We start from the raw sequence: 19,624 nt of genomic DNA, 5'->3' as shown, positions 1-19,624 counted from the left end.
AGGCCAGGACAAGCCTCTGAGTGACAACGTCGCCTGGTGCAATTATTGTGCATCACATGAACTGGTCCCTTGCAAATCACCTCGGACCTCACACATCTGCTGGCTGTCGGCATCTGCCAGGGGCACTCACCCGAAAATAATGGAAACCCTCTCATTATGGCTCGGTAGCAGGTAGAGCACTAGGGTGATTGCTGGACATCCTGACCGACCTTGGCAGAGCTCCACAGCCCGCTGCCCTCTCTGGCTCGCCACGGAGGGGCTGGGAGGGGAGGCCACCCAAGGGGGGCAAGAAGGCTGCCCCAGACAAGGCCCTCCTGACTGGGCCCATCCTCCCTCCTCACTCCCCCCCACCCCGCCCTTGGGAAGCTGTCACCTTCGTGTGACCCAGGGAGGCCTCCAGTCACCCAGAGTCTGCTGCACCCTCCCCTAGAGCCCGATCTCAGTCATCCTTCAAGGCCTGTTTCACACCTCCCTTCCTCCAGGAAGCCCCCCACCCCGGGGCCCCCATCCCCAGTCTGACCAGGCAGAGCCCATCTTCGGCTCAGCTTTCACACCCCTGTAGCGTGGCAATGCCTTTCTGTGGGAAGTCCCTAACTAATCCGAATTCCAGATCTGATGGGCCCACCTGGTAAAGGAACCACATTGTTCCTGGATCCAGAGAACCTCAGGAAGAAACCCCATGTTCACAGCTAATCCCACCCCTGGGCAATACTGCTTCACCACTGCTCCTGCATCTGTCTCTAATCCTTCTGATGCAAAGTTTCTAGAGGATTCCAGAGGAGAAAGCACAATGGAGCTGGACGGTCTGGATCGGTAAAGGAAGGCTGAGCCTACGCACAAGGTGCCAGAGTGAGTCACTCCTTTATGCAGGCTACAGATGGAACAGATGGAACAGACGTGCCCGAAAGACGTTCTACTGCCAAGCAGCAGGCCAGGTGGCCCCGTGGTGATAAGGAGGCACTTTGGAGTCTGATGACTGTGAACGGGGTCCCAGCTCTGCCACCTAATGACTGTGGGACCTTCAGCGAGCTATCCCTTCTCTCTGTGCCACAGTCTCCTCATCTGTAAAATGGGGATGGTCACAGCACCTGTCTCACATTGCAAGGCTCCAGCAAGACCTGCGACGTCCCTGCACGGGCCTGGCACACAATGAGCGCTCACTACGTCCCAGCTGAGAACATCTGCCAGGACACAGGAGAAACACACCAGGAGGAGAGGGGAATTGAGGGGTGCAGAGGGAGAGTCCCCGCATTCCTGCCTCAGCCTGCTCTGCCCCTGGGGCCACAACTCAAGACGTGCCCCGGTGGAGTGGGGGGTTCCTGTTACTACTAAAAGGGGAATAGCAGCAGATAAATAAACTATGCCTCAGTTTCCTCAGAGAGAGAAAGGACATTCACGACACCTCAGGGGGCTGTTGTGACCGGAACGCGGGCAGCAGAGCCTGGCCAAGACCCTCAGCGAACGTCGGTCTCAGTCGCCCTAATGGCCCCCAGACGCCATCCCAGACAGGAGCCTTAGCAGGGCTCTGTGGCCGTGCCAGCCGCTGTCTCTCTTGGAAGCCACAGAGACTGAAAACACACATCTGGAAGAGGTGAATCCTGCAAAGTACTTATTTGCTCTAAGAACCGATTTTTCTTTTTTTTTTTTTTTTAACAGAAGGTCAAACAGGAGCTCGTGAGTGAAGCAGGGACAGCTATGCCATCGGTCCTGCATTTTGTGTGCAGGACAACATGGTCATTCGCACGTACCAAGAGGTGCCCATGTTGACTCAGGGACGGACCCAGCCCAGGTCCCCGTGGGCCCCAGTGATGGGCATCAGCTGGGGTCAGGGAGGCGCCTTGCGGCTGGAGCAGCAGTGGAAGGGCTTTTGCCATGAGAATAGGGTCTGGCCTCCCAGCTGGGGTCCTGCACTTGCACCCTGCGAATGCCAGGCACCCAGAGGCCAGACTCTTGGGGCCCCACAGTCCCAGCCATGAAATGGGGTAACAGCAGTGCCTGGTCTTCTGCCCTCCAGAACTGCTCATGCTGTGAGCCGTCCCACATGCTGGTATCACCATCGGACCGGGAACGCCAAGGGGCACCTGTAACAGCTTCTGCCAGTAGCTTGGGCTGGGCTCACTGCACCTCCCCCTTCCTTCCACTGATCCACCAGAGCTTTCAGCTAGGCTGACAGCCAGTTGCTCCCCCACCTTAGGGTCCCTCCCCATTCTCCATCTGACATTCTGTGGGCAGCCATGCACATCACCGTGTCGTCAGAGCCCAGGCAAGAAACGGAGTCCAAAGTCTGGGCAGAGAGAAGAGAAAGAACAAGGGGCAAGGTGACGCACATGGCCAGACCCTGGCTGGGCCTCTCAGTCGGGCCGGCTGGCCAGTGAACTCAGAGAACAGCGATGAGGTCACATAGACATTGGGCAGGCTCCAAAGCCAGGGCCCTTACGAAACATGAGGTACCTCCTCCCTGTGCCTGTGACCGCTTCACCTGCCATCCAGCATGTTCTCTCTGACCTGGCAGAACCTCAGAGCTCAGACCAAAGGGGCATGCTGCCACAGACATCAGTGTGCTATTTATTAATAAACACAACTTAAAATCAAGTGCAGGGAGGGAGCAAGATGGCAGAGGAGTAGGAGACCTGGATTTCATCTGGTCTCAGGAATTCAGCTGAATTGGGATCAAACCATTCTGAACACCTACGAACTCACCAGGAGATCGAAGATAAGAAGAGTAACAACTCTCTGAACAGAAAAGCGACCACTTTCTGGAAGGCAGGACGTGCGGAGAAGTGAATCCGAGGCGATATTCGGGAGGATAGACGGCGGGGGAGGGGGCCTCCGTCGGCCGCTTCTGGCAAGTGATAGAGCCGCGGAGCACAAAATCGGACCTTTTAGAAGTCGGCTCCGCTGAGGGACGTCGCTGCAGTGGCTAAGCGGGGGGTGGAATCCTCGCGGGACAGTGTGGTCTCAGGACCCTCGGGGTCACAGAAAGACCGGGGGAGCCTGAGTGCGGCAGAGCTCCCAGGTATCGGAGCCGGGAAGCCGGCTGCAGAGACGGAGCCGAGGCGCGGGCTCGCAGCTCGGGGTGGCCATAAACTGTGATCCGCGGCCCAGTCGGGCCACTGCTCCTCCAGCAGGGACCCAGCGAGCAGCAGATCTGGGGAGACTCCCCTCCCTCCCCCGGGAGGAGCGGCGCGGGAGCGCACCGCAGGGATCTGCTGGGTTTGGAGACTCCACACGGGGTCGGGTGCCCGAGATAGAAACGCTCGGTCACAGGCCGGGTGAGCACGGAGTGCGGCCGGAGACCGGGGACACGGGAGTGACCGCTTTTCTCTGGGGGCGCACTGAGGAGCGGGGCCCCGAGTTCTCGGCTCCTCCAGGTGGAGATTGGGAGGCCACCATTTTCACCCTTGTCCTCCAAAGCTGTACCGAGAGCTTGCAGGGAACAAAAGCTCCTGAGAGCAAACCCGAGCAGCTTGCTTAGCCTGGACCGACAAGGGCGGGGCAATTCCGCCTCCAGCAAAGACATCTGGGAACCACGGCAACAGGCCCCTCCCCCAGAAGATCAGCACGAACAGCCAGCAAGCCAAGACCAAGTTTACCGATCAAGGAGAACGGGAGAACTCCAGCGCTAGGGGAATACTGCACATAGAATTCATGGCTTTTTTTACTATGATTCATTAGTTTTTCAAAGTTAATTTTTTTAACTGTTTTTTTGAATTTTTCTTTTTCCCTTTTTCAAACATCTTATCAATCCCTTTTTAAAAAAATATTTTTTTTTTCATTTTTAGAGTCATATTTTTATCCCTTCATAGTTGTTACCCTTATTTTTGGCATATATATATATATAAGTTGTTCTCTCTTTAAAATTTTGAGATACAATTTCTTCTAACAGATCAAAATATACCCTAAATCCCTAGTGTATGGCTTTGTTCTAGTCTCCTGCCTGATCACATTCTCTCCCTTTTTTTTTCTTTTTCTTTTTCCTTTTTCTTTTTAAATCTTCTTCTTTCTTTTTAAAAACTACTTCTTATCAATTCCTTTTATAAAATCTTTTATATTTTTCATCTTTACAGTCATCTTCCATCCCTTCATTGTATCAACCCTTATTTTGTACATATATAAGTCTTTCTTCCTTTAAAATTTTAGCAGGCACTTTCTTCTAACAGACCAAAATATGCCCCAAAGCTAGTGTGTGGCACTGATCTATGCACTAACCTGATCATATTTGATCATATTCTGTTTTGGTTGTTTTGTTCTGTTTTTGTTTGTTTTTATCTTTCTCTTTTTCCTTTTTTTTTTTTCCTCTTCTTTCTTTCCCTTTCTTGTCCCCTGGTTTCAGGTCTTTTCTGATTTGTATAGAGTATATTTACTGGAGACGTTGTTAACCTGTTAGCATTCTGTTCTCTCATTCATCTGTTCTCCTCTGGACAAAATGACAAGATGAAAAAAATCACCTCAGCAAAAAGAACAAGAGGTAGTACCGTCTGCCAGGGACCTACTCAATACGGACATTAGTACGATGTCAGACCTAGAGTTCAGAATCATGATTTTGAAGATACTAGCTGGGCTTGAAAAAAGTGTGGAAGTTATTAGAGAAACCCTTTCTGGAGAAATAAAAGAACTAAAATCTAACCAAGTCAAAATCAAAAAGGCTATTGATGAGGTGCAATCAAAAATGGGGGCACTAACTGCTAGGATAAATGAGGCAGAAGAGAGAATCAGCGATATAGAAAACCAAATGATGGAAAATAAAGAGGCTGAGAAAAAGAGAGATAAACAACTACAGGATCACGAGGGCAGAATTCGAGAGAAGCGATACGATAAAACGAAACATTAGAATAATTGGGATCCCAGAAGAAGAAGAAAGAGAGAGAGGGGCAGAAGGTATATTGGAGCAAACAATAGCAGAGAACTTCCCTAATGTGGGGAAGGAAACAGGCATCAAAATACAGGAGGCACAGAGAAGCCCTCTCAAAATCAATAAAAATAGGTCAACACCCCGACATCTAATAGTAAAACTTACGAGTCTCAGAGACAAAGAAAATCCTGAAAGCAGCTCGGGAGAAGAGATATGTCACCTACAATGGTAGAAACATTAGATTGGCAACAGACCTATCCACAGAGACCTGGCAGGCCAGAAAGGACTGGCATGATATCTTCAGAGCACTAAACGAGAAAAATATGCAGCCAAGAATACTATATCCAGCTAGGCTATCATTGAAAATAGAAGGAGAGATAAAAAGCTTCCAGGACAAACAAAAACTAAAGGAATTTGCAAACACAAAACCAGCCCTCCAAGAAATATTGAAAGAGGTCCTCTAAGCAAAGAGAGAGCCTAAAAGCAGCATAGATCAGAAAGGAACACAGACAATATACAGTAACAGTCACCTTACAGGCAATACAATGGCACTAAATTGATACCTTTCAATAGTTACCCTGAATGTAAATGGGCTCAATGCCCCAATCAAAAGACACAGGCTATCAGATTGGATTAAAAAACAAGACCCATCCATATGCTGTCCGCAAGAGACTCATTTTAGACCCAAAGACACCCCCAGATTGAAAGTGAGGGGGTGGAAAACCATTTACCATGCTAATGGACACCAAAAGAAAGCTGGGGTGGCAATCCTTATATCAGACAAATTAGATTTTAAAACAAAGACTGTAATAAGAGATGAAGAAGGACACTATATCCTACTTAAAGGGTCTATCCAACAAGAAGATCTAACAATTGTAAATATCTATGCCCCTAACATGGGAGCAGCCAATTATATAAGGCAATTAATAACAAAAGCAAAGAAAAATATTGACAACAATACAATAATACTGGGGGACTTTAACACCCCCCTAACTGAAATGGACAGATCATCTAAGCAAAAGATCAACAAGGAAATAAAGACTTTAAATGACACACTGGACCAAATGGACTTCACAGACATATTCAGAACATTCCATCCCAAAGCAACGGAATACACATTCTTCTCTAGTGCCCATGGAACATTATCCAGAATCGATCACATCCTAGGTCACAAATCAGGTCTCAACCGGTACCAAAAGATTGGGATTATTCCCTGCATATTTTCAGACCACAGTGCTTTGAAACTAGAACTCAATCACGAGAGGAAAGTCGGAAAGAACTCAAATACATGGAGGCTAAAGAGCATCCTACTAAAGAATGAATGGGTCAACCAGGAAATTAAAGAAGAATTAAAAAAATTCATGGAAACCAATGAAAATGAAAACACAACTGTTCGGGCGCCTGGGTGGCTCAGTTGGTTAAGCGACTGCCTTCGGCTCAGGTCATGATCCTGGAGTCCCGGGATCGAGTCCCACATCAGGCTTCCTGCTCAGCAGGGAGTCTGCTTCTCCCTCTGACCCTCTTCCCTCTCGTGCTTTCTATCTCTCGTTCTCTCTCTCTCTCAAATAAATAAATAAAATCTTTAAAAAAAAAAAAAGAAAACACAACTGTTCAAAATCTTTGGGATACAGCAAAGGCAGTCCTGAGAGAAAAGTATATAGCAATACAAGCCTTTCTCAAGAAACAAGAAAGGTCTCAAATACACAACCTAACCCTACACCTAAAGGAGCCGGAGAAAGAACAGCAAATAAAACCTAAACCCAGCAGAAGAGAAATAATAGAGATCAGAGCAGAAATCAATGAACTAGAAACCAAAAGAACAGTAGAACAGATCAACAAAACTAGGAGCTGGTTCTTTGAAAGAATTAACAAGATTGATAAACCCCTGGCCAGACTTATCAAAAAGAAAAGAGAAATGACCCAAATCAACAAAATCATGAATGAAAGAGGAGAGATCACAACCAACACCAGAGAAACACAAACAATTATAAGAACATATTATGAGCAACTCTATGCCAGCAAATTAGATAACCTGGAAGAAATGGGTGCATTCCTAGAGATGTATCAACTACCAAAATTGAACCAGGAAGAAATAGAAAACCTGAACAGACCTATAACCACTAAGGAAATTGAAGCAGTCATCAAAAATCTCCCACGAAACAAAAGCCCAGGGCCAGATGGCTTCCCAGGGGAATTCTATCGGACATTTAAAGAAGAATTAATACCTATTCTCCTGAAACTGTTCCAAAAAGATAGAAATGGAAGGAAAACTTCCAAACTCATTTTATGAGGCCACCATTACCTTGATCCCAAAACCAGACAAAGACCCCATCAAAAAGGAGAATTACAGACCAATATCCTTGATGAACATGAATGCAAAAATTCTCACCAAAATACTAGCCAATAGGATCCAACAGTACATTAAAAGGATTATTCACCATGACCAAGTGGGATTTATCCCTGGGCTGCAAGGCTGGTTCAACATCTGCAAATCAATGTGATACAATACATTAACAAAAGAAAGAACAAGAATCATATGATCCTCTCAATAGATGCAGAAAAAGCATTTGACAAAGTACAGCATCCTTTCTTGATCAAAACTCTTCAGAGTATAGGGATAGAGGGTACCTACCTCAATATCATAAAAGCCATCTATGAAAAACCTACAGTGAATATCATTCTCAATGGGGAAAAGCTGAGAGCTTTTCCCCTAAGGTCAGGAACGCGGCAGGGATGTCCACTCTCACCACTGCTATTCAACATAGTATTAGAAGTCCTAGCCACAGCGATCAGACAACAAAAAGAAATCAAAGGCATCCAAATAGGCAAAGAGGAAGTCAAACTCTCACTCTTTGCAGATGATATGATACTGTATGTGGAAAACCCAAAAGACTCCACCCCAAAACTGCTAGAACTCATACAGGAATTCAGTAAAGTAGCAGGATATAAAATCAATGCACAGAAATCAGTGGCATTCCTATACACCAACAACAAGACAGAAGAGAGACAAATCAAGGAGTCGATCCCATTTACAATTGCACCCAAAACCATAGGATACCTAGGAATAAATTTAACCAAAGAGGCAAAGCATCTGTACTCAGAAAACTATAAAATACTCAGGAAAGAAATTGAAGAAGACACAAAGAAATGGAAAAACGTTCCATGCTCATGGACTGGAAGAACAAACATTGTGAAGATGTCAATGCTACCTAGAGCAACCTACACATTCAATGCAATCCCCATCAAAACACCATCCACTTTTTTCTAAGAAATGGAACAAAGAATCCTAAAATTTGTATGGAACCAGAAGAGACCCCGAATAGCCAGAGGAATACTGAAAAAGAAAAGCAAAGCTGGCGGCATCACAATTCCGGACTTCCAGCTCTATTACAAAGCTATCATCAAGACAGTATGGTACTGGCACAAAAACAGACACATAGATCAATGGAACAGAATCGAGAGCCCAGAAATGGACCCTCAACTCTATGGTCAACTCATCTTTGACAAAGCAGGAAAGAATGTCCAATGGAAAAAAGACAGTCTCTTCAACAAATGGTGTTGGGAAAATTGGACAGCCACATGCAGAAGAATGACACTGGACCATTTCCTTACACCACACACAAAAATAGACTCCAAATGGTTGAAAGACCTAAACGTGAGACAGGAGTCCATCAAAATCCTAAAGGAGAACACAGGCAGCAACCTCTTTGACCTCAGCCACAGCAACTTCTTCCTAGAAACATCACCAAAGGCAAGGGAAGCAAGCGCAAAAATGAACTATTGGGATTTCATCAAGATAAAAAGCTTTTGCACAGCAAAAGAAACAGTCCACAAAACCAAAAGACAACCGACAGAATGGGAGAAAATATTTGCAAATGACATATCGGATAAAGGGCTAGTCTCCAAAATCTATAAAGAACTTATCAAACTCAACACCCAAAGAACAAAGAATCCAATCAAGAAATGGGCAGAAGACATGAACAGACATTTTTCCAAAGAAGACACCCAAATGGCCAACAGACACATGAAAAAGTGCTCCACGTTGCTCGGCACCAGGGAAATCCAAATGAAAACCTCAATGAGATACCACCTCACACCCGTCAGAATGGCTAAAATTAACAAGTCAGGAAACGACAGATGTTGGCGGGGATGCGGAGAAAGGGAAACCCTCCTACACTGTTGGTGGGAATGCAAGCTGGTGCAACCCCTCTGGAAAACAGTATGGAGGTTCCTCAAACAGTTGAAAATAGAGCTACCATACGATCCAGCAATTGCACTACTGGGTATTTACCCCAAAGATACAAATGTAGGGATCCGAAGGGGTACGTGCACCCCAATGTTTATAGCAGCAATGTCCACAATAGCCAAACTGTGGAAAGAGCCAAGATGTCCATCGACAGATGAATGGATAAAGAAGATGTGGTATATATACACAATGGAATCTTATGCAGCCATCAAAAGGAATGAGATCTTGCCATTTGCAACGACGTGGATGGAACTGGAGGGTGTTATGCTGAGTGAAATAGGTCAATCAGAGAAAGACATGTATCCTATGACCTCACTGATATGAGGAATTCTTAATCTCAGGAAACAAACTGAGGGTTGCTGGAGTGGTGGGGGGTGGGAGGGATGGGGTGGCTGGGTGATAGACATTGGGGAGGGTATGTGCTATGGTGAGCACTGTGAACTGTACAAGACTGATGAATCACGGATCTGTAGTTTTTGAAACAAATGCAATATATGTTAAGAAAAAAAAAAGAAGAAGATAGCAGGAGGGGAAGAATGAAGGGGAGTAAGTCGGAGGGGGAGACGATCCATTAGAGACGATGGACTCTGAAAAACAAACTGAGGGTTCTAGAGGGGAGGGGGGTGGGGGGATGGGTTGGCCTGGTGATGGGTATTAAAGAGGGCACATTCTGCATGGAGCACTGGGTGTTGTGCACAAACAATGAATCATGGAACACTACATCAAAAACTAATGATGTAATGTATGGTGATTAACATAGCAATAAAAAATTATAAAAAAAATAAATAAAATCAAGTGCAGGGAATCTAGAAACCGGAAGAGAGCTTGGATAGCATTCCACCAAGGGCTCATTTCACAAAGCAGGGGACTGGGGTTCAGAGGGATGCAAGGTGCCTGATGCAAGGGCATACGCTGAGGTGCTGTGGGTTCTTCGGACCACTCCCTAACCTTGCAGAACCATTCACCAGCCAGTCGTCCCTGAGTGCCATCACAGGCTGGTCCGGGCCAGGAGCTGCAGGGGACAGAGACCAGGCACACCCAGAGCCAGGTGGCAGGAGGTGACAGCCTGACTCAGAAAGCGACACGCCTATTGTACCTCCGCCACCTCTGTGTGCCTGAGGCTTCTGACCTGACCCTCTCCAACCTCGGTTCGCACATCTATAAAACGGGACACTAACAGCCGCTACTTGATCGGCTGTCATGAAGACGACACTTACAAACCATTATCAGAAGCACCCAGCACGCTGCAAATACTCAGTAAATGCCAGTGAAGACGCGGGCAGCAACTGTGCCAACCACACCTCTGTCAAGCCTGGGCTGGGGACATCTGGGCCCTCAAGGCAGGCAGTCTGACAGGAAGCCACATGCCCAGTGAACCAGGGCCAGGAGGGGCCAGGAGGTAGGGAGCCCAGAGAGCACCATTAAGAAAGAAGGCAAAGTTCAATCCAGCCAAGGGAGGCTGGGGCAAAAATCCTGGGGCACCTGGGACAGAAGGAACCCCAATGGTAGCCACAGCTCCCAGGCACTGGCTGCCAGCACCTTCCCTAGCCCCCCAGTGCACCCCCCCAGGCTCATAGTGACTTCTCAAGACAATCAGGGAGACAGGTCTCTATCCCCATTTAGGGATGAGGACCTGGGGTTCAGAGGGGCTGAGTGCCTCATCCAGGGGCAGAGCACAGAAAAGAACCCTTTATTATGAACTGGCCCCATGAAAATGTATACAAACGTGAAAAATACAACCTGGGCAGAGCTGAGTGATTTCGGGTTGAATCAGCTCCAAGTTCAACAACCAAAAGACTCTTCATATTTGCAAAAGAACCACCTCTTCCCCATTATCTGACTGTTCAAGCCACAAAATGCTCCTTTAGCTCCTAGAGGTGGCACAAGTAAAATGGTAGTTTAAGAGAAAATATCCCACTTAACTTACCCCCGGTGATGCCCGTGGGAAACTGAGGCACAAAAAAGCTATGAAACCTGCCCAAGACCACATCACAATCACAGGACAGAGTTGGGGACTCAAAACCCAGGCCCTCACCTACAAGAGCTGACACCTGCATTCTTTTAGGTGACAGGTAGGAAGCAGCACCTGTTTTGGGGAGCACACCGGCCCCAATCTCTTTCCCGGCGAGGCACCCTTAAGCCAGACTCTCTGAGTCTCTGGTTCCCTCTCTACACGTGGGCAGAATCCTATCAGCCCCACGGTCATGGGAAATTGCCCTGCACACCACTACAGGCAGGGTTCAGGCTGGGTTTGCCAATATGGCTTTTCTGTACATTCTTGGGGTGTTAGGGGCGGGGTGGGGGGTGGTCACAACTCCTTTTGTGAGCCTCCCGAGTAACCCATGCCACAATAACCTCCTAATCTCAGGGGCTTCCTACCAGAGGCGGCATGGTTGGGGTGAACCATTAACTCTGTTCCAGAACCACCAGCCTGGTTGCCCTTGATTTCCATATGGTGACCTTGCCCGCCCGTGCTGAGAGCCCGAGAAACAGCTCTTGTCCGGTGCGGCCTCATGCACCCATCCAACATCCCTGTTTCCCTCTGTGTGGGTCAGGTGCACGATTCTACTGCTCTACCTCCGATACATGTGGATTGTCGGGTCTCCCTTACCTTTTTGGACAAAAATGGTATTTTATACACATTATTCTAGAACATCTTTTTTTTTTTTTTTAAGATTTTACTTATTTATTTGACAGAGAGAGACACAGCAAGAGAGAGAGCACAAGCAGGGGGGAGTGGGAGGGAGAAGCAGGCTTCCCGCTGGGCAGGTAGCCCGATGCGGGGCTTGATCCCAGGACCCTGGGATCATGACCTGAGCCAAAGGCAGACACTTAATGACTGAGCCACCCAGGCGCCCCTAGAACATCTTTTATGGACTATATACAACATTCATGTGACATAAACTAATGTCAACATCAAACAGCTTCAGAACACTATACAGTCTGGATGAACTGTAATTTATTCCCTCCTCTTCTCCTGATAGACATTCAGCTTGTTTCCCAGCCACTCACACACGAAACTAAAAACATATAACCTGTGGAGCTGTTGGGGCACCTCAGTGGTGCAGCAGGTTAAGCGTCTGACTTAGGCTCAGGTCATGATCTCAGGGTGGTGGGACCGAGCCCCACGTTGGGTTTCCTGCTCGGTGGGGAGTCTGCTCCTCCCCCTGCTCAACCTCTCTCACACATAAATAAAATCTTTAAAAAGTAATAAAATAAAATAAACTGTTGGGCCGGCCACTGGCCCTGACTTCAATATTGTTATTCATCAAAACGCTTTGATCATTTTCACTGACTGGCTTCATCATCAGTTATAGATTTGAACAGAGAAACTATACATTTGTCAAACATCGTTCTTTTATTTATTTTTTTAATGGGGGGCGGTGTTCCTACCGCAGATTCATTTGGGGGATAAATGCTCTGAGGCTACAGAAGGTTGGAAAGTCCTGGCTCGGGATCTGCAGGGACTCGGGCTCCAGTGACCTGTGAGCACCAAGGTGGAGGCAGGAATGTGGGGCAGAAGGCGAGGAGGGTGTGATATCAGGAAAGGGAAGCATTGCGCCTTCAAGTCCTCTGTGCTTTGGGGAAACCGAGAGGAAGGGGTGTGGGAGGAGCCACGGTTTCACCCTGGGAGAACGCATGGCCCAGGGCTGGTGACAAAAGGGTTTGGACTCTACTCCATACCTCCAGGCCCTGGTCAGGACTGTTCACAAGGAGGGAGCCGTCTTGTCCTAGCACACTTTGTCCTAGGTCTGGCCTGAGCGAGGAAAGCTCCTGTTGGCCTAAACAAGCTCAAACAAGCGCAAACAAGCAGCTGCCCCCTCCAATATCCCCAGGGAACTCCTCCGGCAGGATGGGATGAGGCTCCCGACTGTCCCTCCGTCCCTAGCAGCTCTTAGTATAGCCACTCCTAGGCCCAGATGCTGCCAGGGTGGCCCAGCATTGAGGAGGGGAGGGCCTAAGGTCTGCAGGCTGGCGACTTCCAACAAGGTGCCCCTGGCTCCGTCCGTCGCTGCTCTAAAATCTGCTGGGAGGGGCCTCAGTGTCAACAGGGTCCCAGGGTTTCCGGGGCACCCCGGGGCTTGAGAGGCCCCACCTGGAAGGATGGGTTGTGGGTCTGGCAGTCCTGGGTGGGAATTGCTTTATAAAGCGACCCTGGGCTGAGGCCTGCTTCCTTCCGCTGGCCACAAAAAGGCTGGGCCAGCAGATGTGCTTTAGTGGCCTGAGACAGGATGCAGTAAATGCCCACCTGCCTTTCACATGCAGATGGCTCTAGGGCTCTCCTTTGTGCTGGCCAGCCCCTGGGCCAGCCCCTGCAGCTCCCGCTGGGCCAGGCCCTGCCTCTGAATGGCTCCCCTCCGAGAACCCAAATGCCCAAGAATGGGCTCCAATAAAGGGCCTGTTGGGGGCACCCCGGGCTGGTTACAGATGTCCCATTACCACGCCCGCCCACAAATCCTAGAGCAGTGAGAGAGCTCGCAGCACCGTCCCCAGCAGCTCCAGGAAGAAGCTGGTGTGGCCTGCGAAGCCTGGGCCTTTGGTTCCATCGGGGACACTCCTTGCCCAGATGACATCTGCAGATCCCAGCATACACCGCAGCGGGCCTGCAAGGCTATGTTCCCCCACCCCAGCTCCCCGGCTCCCTGCCAGCTAGGTCTCCCCACCCTCCCCACCCCCCGCCATGGGACATGGGCCTTTCCAGGCGCTATTTACATTACGCCGATTCTCCCAACTGAACCCTCAGCTTCAAGAGGGGCTGGGACTTCCCTCTGCCTCGATCACGGCCGAGGGTTCTGGCAGTTTGGAAGTGCTCAGTAAACACTTGTTGGGTGGGAGTGCATGAAGGAGCAAATGCCTGTACTGGAGGCAGCGTGGTGCTGGGAGGGACACGGAGGCCTTGGAGTCACAGGTCCCCAGGTCACAGGAACCCAGGGGTTAACCTGGCCCATCCACCTTTTTCACTTCTGCCAGTTGCTGAATCTCTGCACCTCCATCACTTTGAAAAGCGGCCTGAAATCCCTACCTGGGGGGGTTGGGAAGCACCCAGGCAGGACCCAACAGGGCCCCTCAATCACCGTGTCCGCTATGACTGTGGTCCACATGGTTCCGGAAAGCAGGGTTTATCCTCCGCATGTGCTCCATGTCCCCAAAACGGTGGGAACCTTTCAGAAAACCTGGGGATGACATAACACTACAGAAAGTGTAGGAAGAAAAGCAGGGAGCCACCCCCTCCAGGGTTTCCCAGCAGCGCTGGGGAGCTGCCACGGGGTGACCAGTCCCCCAGGACCTCGTCCCCTCCCCATCATGCTTGTCCCTCTGCAGCTGCCCTCACCCCAGGGACTTCCGTTGAGCTCCTCAGACATCAAAGTGAGCCTCGCATATCAAGGAGGCCACAGAGTGCAGGGTGTAAAGAAACCACTCTAGCGGCTACAAACACTGTAGAAAGCAGCCAAACACACAGTGTTCTTCACCTTGGCAGGCAGGACCTGTCCCTTAAAAGGTTCCTAGGAGAGTCCGGGCTTGGCTCAGCTGCTACAAAACGGGGGTTTCCCCCACGTGTGAAACATCCCCATGGAAAGCTCCAAAAGCAGGGGGAAGCTTCCAGCACCACACTCACTACCACTGAGCGTCTGGATGCTGGGCTTCGTACCTGCCCAGGGCCACCCACAAGGAAGGCCTGAGTGTGATCAGTGGGCCACTGGAGGCCGGACTGAAGAGCCCAAGAGAAAAGGATGTCCAGAGAGCCACCAGGGTGTGGGTGGGCCCAGGCTCGGTGGGTGCTTGGCCACAAAGGGGCTCATCAGTGAAAACCGTACCCAGGAGTCTTTGCGACTGGGAGCAATGGGATGAAGTGAGCAAGGGGGTGGACAAGGGGCCACGGAGCTCACCTGAGAAGGCCCTGGTGGACTAGGAGGAGGCATGGGGACTTGGTCCTGTGGCCTGGGAACCCGGGAGGTTTCAGAGGGACGAGGCCATTAGTTCTCCAGGCCCCTGGGCAGCGCGATGATAAAATCTCCCAGGATAAGTAGCACTATGTCCCCTCACCGAAAATAATCCCACATGCCCTGGAGAGGGAAATCCCCCTCTCAGCCACAAAACTGGCTCTGATGTATTTTAAGACTGCTGTTATACAGCTGTTAGATTTCTACACTATAGCTGTTACCAGAGACATCCCAGCTACTTAAATCAGCCTGAGTTAAAGTAAATCAAAACAAAACCCTCCTGGGGATGGGTGGGAAGGCGCCGGTGCGGAACCCACACAGGTGATCAGGCCAGAGACCCCCTCCTTACTGCCACACCCTGCGATCTGCGCATGCATTTGTTGGGCAGGTCTGTGTCAGGGTGGGAGCATGACTCAGGACAGGCTGCTGGAAGCCCCTGACCTTTCTCAATACCCACTCCGCCCACAAAGGACTCGAAGTATGGCTCGGGCACAGCGGTTGGGAGTCAGGCCGACTTGGATCCCCATGGTCCCTGGGCCATCCCAGCGGAGACCTTGGCAAGCCCCGAGCTGCAGTGGCTTCAACTGATAAAGGCAAGGCACAGCCCCTCCCCACCCCAGACTGTCACGGGACCACATAAGACAGTGCGAGGAAAGCATGAATACCTAGCAAAGAATAGGCAGCCTCTGAGAGCAGCCTCGCCTGCCCAGAAATACAGGGAATAGGGGCACCTGGGCGGCTCAGTCGTTAAGCATTTGCCTTCGGCTCGGGTCACGGTCCCAGAGTCCTAGGATTGGGCCCCATGTGAGGCTCCCTGCTCAGCGGGGAGCCTGCTTCTCCCTCTCCCACTCCCCCTGCCTGTGTTCCCTCTCTTGCTGTGTGTGTCTCTGTCAAATAAATAAAATCTTAAAAAAAAAAAAGAAATACAGGGAATATAGTCAATAATATTGTAATAATGTTGTTTGGTGGCTGTTGGTGGCTCCATTCATCATGGTGAGCACTGACTAATGTATAGAATTGCTGAATCAATATGCTATCCACCTGAAACTAATATAAGATTGTATATATACTTCAATAAAAAATTCCATAACTTAAATAAATAAACGTATATATGTATATACGTATACCGTGCTGTCATGGGGTCTATCCTGCACTTAGCACTGGGCCAAGAACTTGACATACATCATGAGCTATCAGAACACCTGCCCTGCACCCCTTCCCACCCCCTCTATCCTTTCTGGTGCTCTAGTCCGACACTCGGAGCCATTCTTTATCTCTTCTTCTCCCTGGCCCCCACAATACTCACTGTATCAGCAGGTCCTCCTGGTCCTACTTCCAAAACATCTCTTTCATTCACTCCCTTCTTGCCAACTCCCTGGTCCATGCCCCACCATCTCTCTCTGGACCACACAATGCTCTCCTAACTGCTTTCCCTGCTTCCTCTCTTGAGCCCTGCTGTCTGCCCCACTGCCAGGCCGTTCCCCACTTTGCAACTAGAGCTATCTTAAAATATTTGTAATTTTTTTTTTTTTTTGGTGAGGTACCTTTTTTCCAGCTTTACTGACATATGATCCTCACAAAGTACTTGCAATTCAAATTTTCAAATGGGAGATACATTCACATGGTTCAAAAAGGTTAAAAAAAAGTTAATACACAAAGCTGGACAGTGAAGAATCAACCCCCCAGCGCTCCCCAATTGTCCGCCCCCTAGCTCTTCAAACAGTGAAGCTCTTCCCTCAGCTTCCTTAAGCAAACACAGCAGCAGGAACACAGGCCCTCATTTCTGCCTTTTCCACCCAAAAGACAGACACCGCACAGCCTGTTCTGTGCTTTCCTGTCTTCAGACAATACCTCTATATGACAGGCACACTCATTCCTCTTTCTGCTGCATGGTGTTCCCCTGCACAGTCGGATGGACCATGACACTCCCCTATTAGTGGGTGTTTGAGCTGTTTCCAGTGTTTTCCTATTTCCAAAAGTTACTTTCATGAATGACCTCGCACTGATGTCCTTTCTCATGTATGAGGCAAGGCAATTTCCAGAAGTGGAACTGGTGAGAGATAATGCCAAATGTATCTTCCACAAGCAATGTCTGACAGGGTCTGTCTCCACACTCTCTCACCAAGAGAACGCATGCTCAAAGTTGTGCATTTTTGCCAGTTTTCTCGTATTGATGAAAAATGGCACCTTGGCATAGTTTTGATTTGCATTTCTCTTACCTAAGTAAGGCTGAGCATCTTTCCTATGCTTAGAGGTCATTTACCTTTTCTTCCTTGTGAACTGATTGTTTGTATCTCTTGGGCATTTTTCTCTTAGGCTGCTGTTTTTTGTTTTTTGGGTTTTTTTTTGCTGTTGATCTCTAGATTTGGGGGCATAATTATAAAGGTCCTCTACTCTAAGATTTCAAAGGAAATCTCTCCTGTTTTCATTTGGTACTTAAACAGTTTTGCTTTTTACGTTTCAAGTTCTTTAAAACATAAATCAGATCACATGACACTCCCGCCTAAAATCTTCAGTGACTTCCCACTTGCACTCAGGATAAAATCCAGGCACATCTCCGCAACAAGTCCCCACTATAGCCATGCTCCTCCTCTTTGGTTCCGTGAACACGAACGTGCCAGGCTCTCTTCTGCTGCTGGGCCTTTGCAACCGCTGTTCCCTCTAGCTGTAATGCACTTCCTCTGCTCCTTCTCCCAGGTGGCCCTTTGTACCCTCTGGTTGAGTCCAATGCCTTCTCCTTAGAGAAGTCCAACCTCCCCTCTGTCGCTTTTTCAGCAAATCTTGCGTTTACTCGTCTGCATCCAAGTTTACTGTCCATTTCCCTTGCAGACATGAGCCCCATGAAGACTTGTCTGCCTCAGTCACGGCTCCGAGACTGTGGCCTCATGCTTCGCCATACTAGGTTCACTTAACCCCAAAATATAGCCAGCGCCCTCTGCTGCATTCCCATAATGTTCTTGACACCATAAAGTGCCATCACATAATGTTCCTGGTCATGACAGAGTTTGTCTGAAGCTTTGGGGTAAAGAAAGACTAAAGCGAAGAGCAGAGCTTAAACCTGGACTTTAGGAAATGAAGCTCCCAGGGCCGTGGGGAGTCTCCTAGGTCTGGGATGCCCTTCACATGCACTCCTTGTGGTCATGTCTCCCTTTTCTGAGTTCCTGGCCTCTCAAACACCTCCAACTTTGCTACACAGGACAGTTTGGCTCCTGTACAGACTGGTAGGGTGGGCTCCCTGAGAAGGACCAAGAGGCTCACTTAATTGCCATCTAGAGGTAGGTAAATTGAGTCCTAGTGAGGTCAAGCCACTAACCCAGGGTCCTCCAACCAGTGAATCTGGGAAGCCAAGTCCTGGGCAATTAGCCCTTCCTGGCTGCCCATCAAAATCATGGCAGCACTGGCCTGTCGTGCCAATGGCAACTACAAAGCGGAGGGTCCAGGAGCGCCAACCGTGTTCCTTGCGTGGTTTTCTGTGCTCAAGATTTGGTGGACAAAACGCCCTCCCCCTCCTCTCCACCCCCAAGCAAATGATGCCAGCACATACATAATTTAAAGTTTTCCGGTAACTACATTAAAATGTAAAAAACAGGTGGAATCTATTTAATATATTTTATTTGACCTAATATATTCAAACTATTATCACTTCCACATGTAATCCCTATAAAGCAACACAAAGAGCTCTTTACGTTTTTGTCACTAAGTCTTCGAAATCCGGCGTGGACTGTACACTAACCGCACAACTCGGTTCAGACCAGCCTTATCCCAAGCGCTCAGCGGCCGCAGGAAGGCAGGGGCTGCCCGCTGGGACAGCGAACCTCGGACCAGCACAGGCCCTACGCTCAGCGGCGGGTGCGGCGGCGGGGTCCGGCCCGGGGTGGGGGGCTGGGGGTGGGGGTCCCAGCACGGGGGGCGGGGCCAGAGCCGCAGCTCCGCCCCCGTCCGCCCCCACCCCCGGCAGGGGCCAGAAACCGCCGGTGGGACCCAGCTCAGCGCCGAGCCTTGCGCCCACCGCGGCCCACTCACCTCGCCACCGCCTCCACGGAGCCAGGGATCGGCGTGCCGCCGTCCTCACCGCCATCGTACAGCACGCCCGAGATGTCGAGCAGCACCCCGCGCACGCCGGCCAGCCGCTCGCCCCACGCGGCCATCGTGCTCTGCCGTGGGCCTCAGACTCCGCGTCCCAACACCCGGCTGAGAACGGCGGACAGGCTCGCCGCGCAGAGGCGCCTGGGAAGTGTAGTCCTGGACGGTACAGTCCGGCGGGGCGGGGCGGGGCCAGCGGGGTGGGCCGGGTGTAAACCCGGAACGGCGGGGCGCAAACCCCCGGACCCCTGGCTGCCGCCTCTCCATTTCCGGGTCACACACCCCCGAAATCGGAGCCATCTCCATAGGAGAGCTCTGTGGACAAAAGGCAGGAAGAGCAAAAAACAAGCCCCTGGGAAATAGTCAACCCCCTTAAAAACCAGAGCAAGGCAAATCAAGACAAGGAGGCACCTGTAAAGCAGCAAACATTAAAGAGATCAGTGCTTCATTGGTGTCCTCATCCTTTTGCTGAGAGTGTGACAGCCCTAAAAGCAATGGAGA

The 19,624-nt window shown here is 49.8% G+C and overlaps 1 protein-coding gene across 4 annotated transcripts in view; it reads right to left on the bottom strand.

Annotated features, from left to right (window-relative positions):
• LOC113923897 (phospholysine phosphohistidine inorganic pyrophosphate phosphatase) overlaps positions 1–19,256 on the bottom strand; it is a 127,697-nt gene extending 108,441 nt beyond the window's left edge. For all 4 annotated transcript variants that reach the window (XM_027597150.2, XM_027597153.2, XM_027597151.2 and 1 more), the window contains exon 1: positions 19,064–19,256. In XM_027597150.2, the coding sequence (XP_027452951.1) occupies positions 19,064–19,188 (125 nt within the window). In that variant the 5' untranslated portion in view covers positions 19,189–19,256. The remainder of the gene's footprint in view (positions 1–19,063) is intronic.
• Between the last annotated feature and the right edge of the window lie 368 nt (positions 19,257–19,624).

This window comes from Zalophus californianus, chromosome 15, assembly GCF_009762305.2.
Source record: "Zalophus californianus isolate mZalCal1 chromosome 15, mZalCal1.pri.v2, whole genome shotgun sequence".
In the NCBI taxonomy this organism is placed as follows: domain Eukaryota; kingdom Metazoa; phylum Chordata; class Mammalia; order Carnivora; family Otariidae; genus Zalophus; species Zalophus californianus.
The sequence above is the reverse complement of the archived record's forward strand: the minus strand, read 5'-3'. Positions and strand labels throughout refer to the sequence as shown.